Source organism: Oryx dammah, unplaced genomic scaffold (genome assembly GCF_014754425.2).
Source record: "Oryx dammah isolate SB20612 unplaced genomic scaffold, SCBI_Odam_1.1 HiC_scaffold_18, whole genome shotgun sequence".
Taxonomy (NCBI): domain Eukaryota; kingdom Metazoa; phylum Chordata; class Mammalia; order Artiodactyla; family Bovidae; genus Oryx; species Oryx dammah.
The window spans coordinates 114,539,544-114,552,701 of NW_024070202.1; the positions used below are offsets into that span (position 1 = coordinate 114,539,544).

At 40.1% G+C, this 13,158-nt stretch overlaps 1 protein-coding gene across 18 annotated transcripts in view; it reads right to left on the bottom strand.

The window, feature by feature from the left end:
• The window catches only part of KMT2C (lysine methyltransferase 2C), a 246,845-nt gene that overhangs the window by 105,463 nt on the left and 128,224 nt on the right, over window positions 1-13,158 (bottom strand). For all 18 annotated transcript variants that reach the window (XR_005724389.1, XM_040260112.1, XM_040260108.1 and 15 more), the window contains 2 exons: window positions 8,536-8,707; window positions 6,524-6,638 (listed from right to left, as the gene is read on the bottom strand). Coding sequence is in view for 17 of the 18 variants with exons in the window: in XM_040260112.1 (XP_040116046.1) it covers window positions 6,524-6,638; window positions 8,536-8,707 (287 nt within the window). In the remaining variant the exon portion in view is untranslated. The remainder of the gene's footprint in view (window positions 1-6,523; window positions 6,639-8,535; window positions 8,708-13,158) is intronic.

The following is a 13,158-nucleotide window of genomic DNA, read 5'->3' on the forward strand; positions in this document are numbered from 1 at the left end:
ATTTTGAGGAGCAATAAGATATCTGCAAGGTCAAGTGTCTCCTCACATAACATTTTTTTAGATACAAGAGGGGAAAACCAGTGGAGAAAGCTGACAGCAGCCTGACCAGATGCTCAGAACTCACATCTCCTATGAGGGAGAGGGACGCTCCAGGCGCGTCCAGGGGAGGGCCTGCCAAGGGCACAGACTTGCTCAATCTTCTGGCCAAGAACGACGTCAAAGACAAAAGGAGCAAAGTTCCATTTGTGATTAAAACAAACAAATAATCCAGGCATGTGAGGAAAAACTCTATTATTCAACACTATCAATATCAAACAGACAAAGGAGGGTTTAAGAACTTTCCAGATTAAAGGAGTCTAAAGAAACATGACAACTAAATGGAACACTTGACCCTTGACTAGATCCCGGAACCTACAGGGAAGAAGCAAACGCTGTATGGGACATTAAATCAAGTGACAAGTTGAAATATGAAGGGTAGACTAGATTGATGTAAATATGTGGAGTGATAATAATGCAGTGATTATATAAGAATATTCTCATTATTAAGAAATACACATTTACGTACTTAAGGGTAAAGGGAACATGGTGTGTGTAACTCACCCTTCACATGGTTCAGGGGAAAAAAAATTAATACACAGGGTGGAGTGGGCAGGGAAGACGTAGAAAGGAGAAAGGCCACAATGACCCTACTGAAATCCCAACAACTAAAGAATCCAGGTAAATAGCCTATGGTCATTATTTTTATTTTTCTTGCTTTTAAAGTTTGAAATTACTCCCAAATAAAGCCTTTTAAAATGCATCGTATACCAACACACTGGCATTCTCAAGAGAGAAACAGAGACAGGAAAGCTGCGGGACGATGACCGGTATACAAGATCCTGAAAGGAGCATCCCTACCTCAGTTCAAACAGCACACTAGACTGACACCCCCAGGAAGGCACACCTAGCTGCCCCTGTACCTCCAGCCTCCACCACAGTGTCTGAATTTGACTCAAGACTATAAACAGATATGAAAGAATTCATAGAATTCAACAGTAGAGAAAGGGTATCACTCTTGAAACTGCTCAGAGGATAAGTATTCCTATGAAAAACTCCAGGATAATTGAGCACTTACGTCAAGCAATATGCTGAGCACTTCACAATCATTTCACTAAATCCAACACCCCTTTGAGGGAAGGACTTTAGCTACAGAATGAAACTTGGCTTACAGAAGTCAAATAAATTGCCAGAGATCTTCTATTTACTAAGTGAAAACCTGAGATTTGACTCCACTGCCTAATCTTTTAAATCACTTTATAATACCTCCACAGAACAGAAGAAAACACACTGCACTATCTACTCATATTCTCAGCAGTATTATAAGTAATTCTGCCACGTGAAAACCAGCAGCAATTACAGAAAACAAATCCGTAAGAGGGCAGCACAAAGGGAAGCCAGAGAACAGCCTCCAGAAACAAACTCGGAATTCTGGACACATTTTCCAAGATAATGAAAACCAGGACAAAGAAAATAATGATTTAAAACAGGAAACAAAATTACCTAGATGCTACTAAAGGTTATTAAAGAGAATGTAAAGAAGGTAAATATGTTTTTAAAAAAGAAAGAAGGTGAATTTAATCAACACTTCTCTAGATCTTTCCCACTGGACCTAAAAGGAGAATGACAACGGTCAACACGGAAAGAAAAAAAGTTTCCAGAATAAAAAGAAAGAAGTTGTAATGCAAAACTCTGCCAGGTGAAATTCGTGTCATAGGTGGAAGGCAACAGTCTCTTTCAGGTTTCCAAGAGTCCAGAAAATTTAAGATTTTTTAAAAATAGAGGTGCACAACCATGTCTCCAAAAGACTAGTGGTGAGATGATGTTGGAAACTAGAAAGAAGATTCCACCCACCCCCCTCGCCAAAGAAAAAGTGATGTGATCTACAGTCTAGGTTAACTTAAGACAGAAGGCAGAGAGAAAACTTCTGATTTCTTCATTTTCAATGGGAAACAGGAGCAGAAAATTTTATAGTTTTATTTATAACAGTATTAGTAAAATACGATTCTGAATTGCAATCACTGCATGGAATAAAAAGAACTGAAAAACAGAAAGCTAAAAGAACACCTGTCTTAAAACAGCCAAGCATTTCAATTACATCCATTAATCTAAGTGCTTGACTATGAAACCCTTCAAAAGGTACAGTTAAAATGACACAGAAGGGTCCAATATAACGATGTGAAAAGATCTTCAACTTGTAAACTAAAACCCTGCACGACCATATTGTCAAGCAAAGCAAAATATCCGCTTCTCTCCTCCCAAAAAGAGGGCATACACAAAATACAGAGTACAGTTTTACACTGATAAAAAAGCAGATCATCATTAACCTGACATACCTGCTTAATAACCAGCAGAAAATAGTTTCTTGAAGGGAAAAAAAAAAAAGCAAAATGCAAGGAGAAATTGATAGTGGTCAATTGTAACTACATCTGAATATGCTGTTGAATCAAACAGCCAAAAACAGGGGGAAAGAGCTTCATCTAATTAATAAACACAAACACTACAAGTTACAAGTTTAAAACGTCACCATTGGAAGGCATCCAAATATACGTCATAAAACTACAGCAGCGAAACTGATTTAGCACAAAGCAGAATCTAATGTTTAAGTACAACCTAAAAAAATAAATGTGCCTAAAGTTAACAGTACAAAAAATTTGAGTGCAGCCAAAGCTATAATCAAAGGTAAATTTATAGTCTGAAGTATCTCTTCCTTAGGAAAGCGAAGGAAGCGACCACGAATTCAACTTCCTATTTCAGAAAAGTAAAAAGAAGAGCGGTGGCGGAGATTAAGGGTAAACATACAAACGCATCCGACGCAGCTTTCTTTCTTCAACCCGGAACCGAACCAAACCATGGGACAACCCGCGGAAGCGCCCCGGCCCACAGCCAGGAAGCAACTGCTCCCGGGCTGCGGGAGCCCGAGCCGCCTCCGCCCTGGGGTCGCCCAGGCGACCTACACCTGAGAGCGGTTACCCGCGGGCTCTGCCCCGCCCTGATACGCCCCACACCCTAGGACCAGGTGCGCGCCGGCAGGTCCAGGTGCAGGCGCCCCCACGGGGTGGAGCGGGGCGCGGCCCCCCGGCGCCTCCTCCCATCGCCCCACCCAGGCCCCATTCCCGGGAACCTACCGGCAGGATCGCCGCCCTTTCCAAGACTCTCCGAAGAGGGACCACCGACACCTACCGCACCACCGGCCAGCACCGCGTCCCCGCAGGCAGCTTCGGGAAGCAGCCCCAGGCTGGCGCCACCACGAGGCCTGCGAGCCCCGCGCGAAAGCGCCTCCTCCAGGAAACCTGCGAGGCCTCGGCTTCCAACGATGTCCTCTGTCTCCGCCCCGCCCCCGCAAGGCCCCGCCCACCCCGCCCCAGCTCCTGAAGGCCGCGCCCCTCCAGCCGGAAGGATGCGGACACCAAGACCCCGAGCGCAAAATCAAGGGCAGAAGTCACAGAAGCGCGTTTCTGTGTTCCTGGGACTAGAGTACGAGGGCGCAGGGAGACCGCAGGTGTATTCTTTGCGGGCTACATGTTTCGTGAAAACCTGACATTTTTCATGGAAATGCTAACTCTAAAAAATACAGGGAATTCCCTGGCGGTCAAGTGGTTGGGGTTCAATCCCTGGTCGGGAACGAGGGTCCCGCAAGATAATCAATCATTCAATTTTCTAAAAAAGTTAATATAAAATGTAACTGCTTCCCTGGTGGCTCAGACGTAAAGAATTCGCCTACAGTGCAAGAGACCCGGGTTCGATCCCTGGGTCGGGAAGGTTCCCTGGAGCAGGGAATAGCTGCCCACTCCGGTATTCTTGCCTGGGGAACCCCTGGACAGAGGAGCCTGGCGGGCTGTACAATGCATGGGGCCACAAAGACTCGGACACGACTGAGCGACTAACACTTCCACTTTCAACTGCACTTAGCATTTGTACTTTTTGTTACGTTAGTCCCAAGTGCTAAGATGTGTGAAAGATGCAAGATTTTGCACAGTAAGCGTGAGGCTGTGGACCGCACAGGGAAGCTGCTCGGGCAGCAGGGGGCAGCCCCCGCGGAGCCAGGGGATTCTTCACACATCACCTGACAATAGGAACTGCACACAGCACACGGTAATTTATAAAGAGAAACGCCTGCGTTTTAGAAACAATTGAACTAATACCCCCGTTTACTACAGATTTCAACTGTGCCATTACAGTGCACTTGTGACCTAAAAGGTTTCTTAAGTTCTTGAGTATCACTTTATTCATTACATCTGCCGTGCAAGGAATTGCTGGTTGGCACTTTTGAGGTCTGATTACTCTGAACCAGTAAACCCAGTCCTGGCTTTATCAAACTACTTTTATACAAATACTTATTATACAAAAGGCATTCTTTGTATGAACATTATGAAAGACAAAGAATGCCATTCTATTAAACCACATCTTGGCAATGTAGTTTAAAAAGCAAAATTATTTTAGATTAAATTAATATTTATTTTCTAAGTTAAGCCACTGTAATTACCATAGATCAAAGAACTTTATGCCTAGCTTCATGTCTGCTCTGTGAAATTAAGACTACAATAATAATTTTTTTTTTTAAAATTTCAGCCTGAGGGGGTATGTAGAGATGCCCAATGGATCTAGAGAGTCTTTAGTTCTCTAGGGTCCAAATCCTAACATAGATGAAAATCAGACTAACACTCCTTGGAACTCCCCTGGTGATCCAGTGGTTAAGACTGTGCTCCCAATGTAGTTGGCATGGGTTCAACCCCTGACAGGAGAACTAAGATCCCAAGAGCCCAGCCCACAAGCCACCCCCCTTCATGCCGGGGAAGAGAAGTACTACTCTGTTGCTCAAGTTAGTATGATAGCACAGGGAGCATAATATATTGGATAAAGCATTAAAATGTAATACGAGAAACGTGAATTTTAGTCTCTCTTCTACCTCTGCAAATTAGTAACTTGGGCAATTCACTTAATTGCTAGTCCCTCATCAGTTCTAAATTTATTAGGTTACCCTATAGATTTCAAAGGAAGCAAATTAACTATTTTTATGACTGACTCATCCTAGAGAACATTCAAAGAAAAGTCAAAGTAAATAATGTTTGTAAACATATTCCTAACAGAAAATGCAGTTTTATTCAGCTAGTTGGGAATTAAAGGTAAACCTGAGTTATTCTCATCTTCTACTTTCACTTTAAGAATGTGAATATTTTGGCTTCCATGAACAAAGAAATCTCAATTTGTTGTTACCTAGTACTATACTAACTGCCCAGTGGGTAGAGCTCTCAGCCAGCCTATAGCATTTAGAGATTCAGACAGCAGAGCCTCTATAAGTTCCTCAGGAAGCTTAGCGCAACTCAGAACGCAACACCTCAAGGTCATAAAGATGCAAAGGCAACAGAAGAGATGGAACTGGGGAGAATCAGTGGCTGAAAGACTACCTAGAAAAAAATATAAATAGCTGAAAATATACCTTATTAAAAGCATCCTACCAAGCAGAAAGACTGGTGTCATAAGTAATGAAAAAGAAGTGGGAAAATGTCTGCAGAGCCTAACTCTCAAAACCTGAAAAAAACTGTACATCTAAAAACAACAGATCTAAACGAATAAGCACTTATTAAAACTACTATGGGGGAGGAACAATATACAAATGAATATACAATGATTCCAAATATTTAATACAAGTTTATACATAAATACACACAAATATATATACATGTGAAATCACAGTAAAATCATCTAAAAGTCAATCTAACCAAATATACTCTGCTTTATTTCTGGATTTTAAATTAATAGATTTGAAAAATATACCTATTTTAGTATCTGCATACAGGGATACCACCTACTTCAAAGGGTTTTGAAGATTAAAGGTGAATCATTCACAAACAATTCCTTAGCCATGAAGTACCATACAGATATATGTTAGATGGTAGGTTCATAGCGGCACTTTTGAAAATGGCCTAAAACTGTAAAGAACCCAAATGTTCACCACTAGGTGACTCAATGAACAAATTCTGGTACTTCTACTATTCAGCAATAAAAAGGAATCACTACTAGTATGTGCGACATTATGGGTGAACTTCAAAATAATTATGTTGGGTTTTAAAAAATGCCCACCCCCCAAAAAAGAAATGGGTATATATTATATGACACCACTTACATAAAATTCTAGAAAATGCAAACTAATCTATGGTGAGAGAAACATACTGTCTGGAAAATCAGAGGGAGCAGTGTAGTGAACAGTGAGAACGGAGGAACTCCCAAGGGCACCTGGGAACTTTTAGGGGTTGTAAATTTGTTCATTATCTTGAAGATGATGATGGTTTCATGAGTGTACATGTGTCTAATTAAATTACAGACTTTATATGTGTGCCCTTTAGTGTATATCAATTATACATCAATTAAATTTTTTGTAAGTTGAATGAAATATACAGATTTGAATAGGTATCTGATTTGTCTGCTCTCTATAAAAAAAAAAAACATACAGATGATATTTTTCTTAAAAAAATGAACAACTTACTTTGCATTTCCAGCCATTGGTTGGTACTGATTTCATAACTGGTTGAAGACAAAAAGTATGATACCCTTTGTCACACGTATCACACACTAGCATCTTGCTATCTTCTCCCGATTGTCTAAAAAATAAGATAGCATTAATGATGCCTTATCTTTAAGCTCATGTTTGTGAAATAAGTAACCATGAGAAGAATCTGCCCTGGGAACTGCCCAGTTCATAGACGCCCTCAGTGTCAGTTTTGCCTATGCCCAGATAATGACAGTGCAAACCCTCCAGAGGATGAGACCGGTGTCTTCCAAAGGTCTCTAAAGGATTATCCTTACTGAACGCTCACCTATGGTGAACCTGCTTTGGTCATTTTAGGATTCCTGCAGAGAAGGAGGGGTTAAGGCAAGATGAGTGATTTTGATCTCTATTTTTCAAACATCCGATACCCATCCTCTTTTGGGCAAGGAGCTGTAGCCAATAGGTGATGCTGCATGGCAAGGAACAGATCCTGGCACGGTGAACCAGAAGAACAGTGTGATATAATAAAGAGAGGACCAAATTTGGATCCAACCTACATTTGCATTCAGACTTCTATTTTTCTAGCTGTGAGACTCCTGAATAACTCAGACTTGAGTCCTCTTGGCTTTAAGTACAAAATGTGAATGAAAATCAAAGATTACCATGTGAATTAAATATAATTCTGGCTGAAGAGCTAAGAACATCCATTAAATAATAAATGCTAAATAAACAGATACAAGAATAATCATCTTGTCATAATTACTAGGAATTGTAATTAAAAACCTAAAATCTTTCCCTGAATACTTTTTTACCCTGAAGATTGGGCCCTTGTCCTGTCCAAAGTCTCTGCCTTGATTCTTGACTGTTCATCCCTATCAGAAACTAAGACTTTAATTCAAGAGGAGGGGAAAAGAAAAACTAGGGAATGCAAGAAGAGCTGAGAGAGGAACCGCTGAATAAAACCTGGGGATAAACAGAAGTAAAAAGGAAGATCGGTTAGTTGGCCTTCAGTAATTTCTTATTTAATTTAACAAATTCTACATGTAAAATTGCACATTGTATCTCTTCAGCTATGTGGAAAGATCCTAGAACAGCACTCTTTTCTTCACCTTCTCTTATTCCTTCTCAAGAAGCTAGGCATAGATACAAGGTGTCAACTAAGTTTTTACTGATATTTTCACGCGGTCTTATTTATTCCACATAATTCTAAGATATTGATGTTATTGTTGTCAAATTAAATTACAAATAAAACAGACTGAACTGGCATTGGTGAGCATTTCTCCTTAAATTCTCAGCTTGTAAATAATTTGAAGACTGCTGTAGATGGAGGCAACATCCCCAAATTATCATGCTAATTAATTAGTAGCATGAGAAAAAAAAAAAAATCCCAGGAAAGACTAGAGCAATGATCAAAGGATGGAATAAAATAAACCAGAAAAGATAACCCCATTGCAAACATTTACATCCATACAACATTTTGTTTCAGGATTACAGCGAAGGTTAACTGCCTTTCAGATAGATGGAAATTTCTTTTAAAACAGTAGATTTAGTATCAACTGTTCCTCCTGGAATAGAAACTGAAACTTATCAGCGATTCTTTGGCTCACTCTAATAACTGCTTTGCATAGTGAGTGGTTTATTTTCCTATTAAATTTCACCCCCAGTGTCCCTCAGGAAGAAGGGGCGGGGGGTGGCGGGGAAGCTGCTTTATTTTTCTAATGTTTACTTTTAATTGTTAAAATCATTCATTTAAAATTGTTGGCAAATTGAAACTGGCTTTTTAGGCAACCAGGAATTTTAACTGTTAAAATTATTTTTTGTTTAGACTTGTTTCAAAGTTATGTAAGTTAATAAATACCTAGCAAGTTTTAAAGACATGATGAAGTCAGTGTGAACGAATACAGCTACAGCATGAACAACCTTTACCATATTTACACAAACCTTTAGGACCTAATAATAGGGTCTGTCTTAAACTCAATACACACCTTTGAGTTGAAATTAAAACTTACTTGCAGTTCTGGCACACTTTGCACTCAGGACATTGCCAACCTGCCCGTTTTAATGGAGTGACCGCTATATCCAGGCACATTCCATGATAGTGCTGACCACAAGTAGTACAAAAGAACTGATCTAAGAGGTCTCCCGGGCTGTCGCACACTGCACAGTTTGCATCTTCCTTTGCTATAATTAACAGTAAAACAACGAAATTGTTGTATAAGAATTTAATATTTCTCTGACTTTACAGTTTAAAAAAAATCACTCGAAGGGAATTTTCATGGTAAATCTTTCAGACACGTGAAATTATCCACATTGAACTGATATCCAATCAGAATAAGGTCTCAATAAAAACATTATACTATCTTTAATCTAATTTTAGTCACATTAAATTTAATCATATAGTTTTGCAATTATTTGTGCAGTTCTTATTTTATTTTATATCCCTAATACCAATGATAGTCCTGGGCACCTAGTTAATGTTCAATATATACTTGCTGAAAAGAATCAAAAAGGAAAATATCAACTGAGAGACGCGTTGCAGTGCAAAAACAAACATTTTTATCTGGATGTTACACAAAATAAAGAGACAAAATTAAGAAATGCTAATATCAAGCAGATTAAGATGCTTCTTAAGCATAAACAGACTAATTTTTATTCAAATCAAATAAGGGTTTTTTAATACTGGAAAATATCATATGAGGGAGAACATTAAAGATGGAAGCTACATATTCATACACAAATACAATACTTCATATACTAATTCTATATTGATGTATATTAACTGCCAGTTATAAAACAAAACATTAAAAATCTATATAATTATCAACATCATCTATCACTAAATGTGGATTAAAAGGAATGGCACTTAACACTTCCTGTACCATCTAAAATAAAGAATAAACTGCCTTGCCAAGCACAAAATTAAACTCATGCATATTACAATGTAATAAGGAATGTATTCTAAAATCATACCAATTTGGTGATATATATGAGTATGCCTGTAACTGCATTTAGTATGCTCTCAACTAAACGGTCTGATCAGCTGATTGTCTGAGGACTGTTTTAAATCATACATAGGATTTTCTTTTCTTTTGCTTTCTGAAGATCTGGTCAGTCCTCTCTGGCTTTGAGTCCTTCCTACGTGCCTTCCTTTCCCCCAGTCTAGAAACGGTTAATGATCTGTTCCTTTTCCTTATACCTGGAGTTAGTTGGCAGCTGGTCTTGTGGGCTGTAGAAGTCTTTGGCATACAGACCTCTTGTTTATAGAGTCCTTTTAGAATGGTTAAAAATACCAAAACCCGCAATGTGAGGGCAGCGCACAGATAGGCCCTGGGCTGCCTGGAGATGTAAGCCGGGCCTGATGGCTGCTCACCCGCCACTCATTGGAAGCTTCCGTAACTTCTCGGGCCTTACCTTTCTTGCCGTGTCGCAGCGCTGACAGCCGGCATTTCGCTCACACTGAAGTGTCCTACCTTGAGTGCTAGGATGGCCGCTTTCTCCTGACAACTCCTGAGGCTTCCCACGCCTCCAGCTCAACCCCTGTGCTCCTTCTGTAGCTCCACAAGGCCTCCAAACCCTGGAGGCTCTCAGGAGTCCATTCTCTCCCTCCTTTCCGAATCCCCCATAGTTTTTTCTTTGTAATCACATCAACTTCTACACCATAAAAACACCGTAATTCTCAGAACTCTTATCACTGGCCCCAAACTTCTATCTAACCCTCAAATGTTATTTTCAAGTCTGTCCAGACTTCAATAGCCACATGTTCTAAAAATACCCAATCTCTACACCTCTAGTACAAAACTTACTTTTAAAACCGAAACCTCTCCCTTCTTTCTAGACCTGCTGGGTAAAGAAGCATTGGTGTCACTACTGACCCTAAACTTGTCCCTGACCCAACACACTCAAATGGACACCAGTTCTTACTGAGTAAACTTTCTATATACCCCTCTTCCATTTATCTGTACAGCTCAGTCCATCACACTCTGTCTTGGTATTAACAACTGCAGTTACCTGCTGAATGGAACGTATGCCTAGGGTTCTGACCTTCTTCCTAATCAGCCACACATCCAGAGCAATCTTCTGCGACTGTTACGCCCTGCCTAAATTTAAACTTTATCAGTGCCTCCTTTCTCACCTTAAAAAAACCACAAGTTTCTTGAGGTTTTGAGGCCAAAAAAAAAAGGAAGGGGGGCCTTCTCTCCTTTTTCAACTAAATCTCAGAACACTATTTCCTGGTTAGATCAAGCAGTCTGCTGCGCACAGAACACAACACAACAGACTGCTCAACCCTTGTGAGGTTGTACGCATCCTGTTTCTTCTGCCTGTAACCGTGTTCCCTGGCTGCACTGCAAGCCGGTTCCAAGGAGGCTTTTAAAACTCTTGCTCAGACATAAACCCTGACGATCTAATGTTACCACACCTAAATGCCCATTTGGTTGTTGACTATTTCCTTCTCCATATGCTTAGAAGAAATGATTATATAATCCAGTTAATTATAAGATATTTAAAAGAAAGCATTACTTTGAAAAACAAAATTACACATATTAAATCATTTCTATAGAAATGGCAACAAAACAGAGCAAATTATTTATCTTATACTAAAAGAGAGTGCCATATTTAACTCATTCAAGTACATTTAAAAACTAACCTTTGATTTTTCTTACCCTCAGAACGTACAGAAATTGTGGCAAATACTGGACTCTATCAGATACTCAGTTGATCCTGTGAAACTTCTAGAGTTTGCTACTCTGCAACTTCAACCTGCCTGGGAGCTACCAGTCACATGTAGCTAACTGGGCGATGGAAACGTGATTAGTCCAAACTAACATGTGCTTTACATAAAACACACTCTGAATTCCAAAGATTTAACAGGAAAAAATATTACTGTGAATAGCTCAAAATTTTATTGATTACAAGTTGACATATTAACATTTTGGATACACTGGATTAAATAAGTATTGTTAAGATTAATTTCAAATAAAAAATTTAACAACTGTTGGAAAAATTAAAATTACATATATTGCTCATATCATATTGCACAGCCCTGTTTTATACAGCAAAGCTCATTCTGTAACAAGAATTGTGTTACATTGTGTGCATCACTGTGGCAGGGATTACTTTTTATTCTATGGCATTTTCCACCAATTCCTTGATGACAACAGTCATGTTGCTTGATTAGTATGCCTCATGTAACAAATGGGGCCAAAAAAAATTCCACATGATTATATTCAGCATAAAAGAATCAGCATAAAAGATCTATTAAGCGTTATATAAATAGCAGAAAAAAGTTGGTTCCAACACTTGTTCAACCTGTGAGAACATACATAAATCTATAGAAATATTAAAATGGCCTTTTGAAGGTCATTCATTAGAAGATATTACTGGGTAGTGTGTCATGTCAGACATAAGTATATGTACTTATACATACATGTATGTCTGAAAGTCACAGAGGCATTAAGTTTGAAGCAATAATCAAATGAAGTGAACATTTTCTTTAAGCAGTTGGGAAAGCAAAACAGACGGAAAAGACTAAAGCTAAAGACAATTTAAGGAAGGGCAGCAGTAAAATCCAGGTCAACCTCTCTTCAAAGATGTTGATGCCCACTGGAAGGGCAAAGAAGGCAAAGAATATCCGAGTACGCACAAAAGTAGAATGGTCAAAAGTAGGAGGAGGAGTGCCGGCACACGCACGGCGTGGAGGAGCTACATGACGTGGGGGGAGCCAGAGAAGAGGGGGAGAAACGGGACAAGCTTTGGACACGTCACTGCCTAAGTGACAGCCGGGTGACAAGAGAAGAAATGGAGGGAAAGACAAAAAAGTGGAGCCTAAATCACACAGGGGCTTATCATGGATCTCTAACCATGGTCAAACTGGAAGGGGAGACCACTGCTTAAGAGAGCCTAGATAGCACAGAGGAAGAAAGAGCAACAGAAGCAAAAGCATCGTCAGACAGTCAATTTGAAAAGGACTAAACCAGCACAGCTCTCTTGATCCCATCAATGTTGCAACTTCTACCATCTAGGTTTTCATCCCTGGTAGGACACTGTAGAGTGATTTGCGTATCAATATGGAATCTCCAGAAAGAAAAGCAAACCACGGATGTTGTCCAGAGAGGGTGGCCCACACAGTAGGCAGGCAGGGAAGAAAGAAAGGGCACTGGGCTGACAGATTTAAGGGAACAGAAAAGCTGCAGGACTTGGCGTCAAGGGAGACACAGCTAGAAAGATATTAGCTAGGGAGTTAAAATGAAGTAGAAGCAGCTACAGCTGAGTAAACACACTGTAGGCAAAGTGGCTTGAGGTGCATCCTTCCCGGGTTCAGACCCTGCAAAAGACTTCTCACGGCAGACAGGCTACATCCAAACGCCTTTGCTTGTTCACAAGGCCTGCGTCCACCTGCATGTGCTCTGCACTCTGTCCCTGGCAGACACCGAGCTCACTGACTCCTGCCTACTCCACAATCAGCCAAGTTCATGCCACGTGGCCTGCAGAGTAGCTGTTCGCTCTGCCTGAAAAATTCTCTCCTCTGATCTTGCACGGCTGGCTCTCTGCCATTCAGGCTTCCCTGAGGGGCAGAATACTACCTAGGAAGAACATGTGGCTGTGTCTCCTAAATGGATATTTAGTGTAAAATT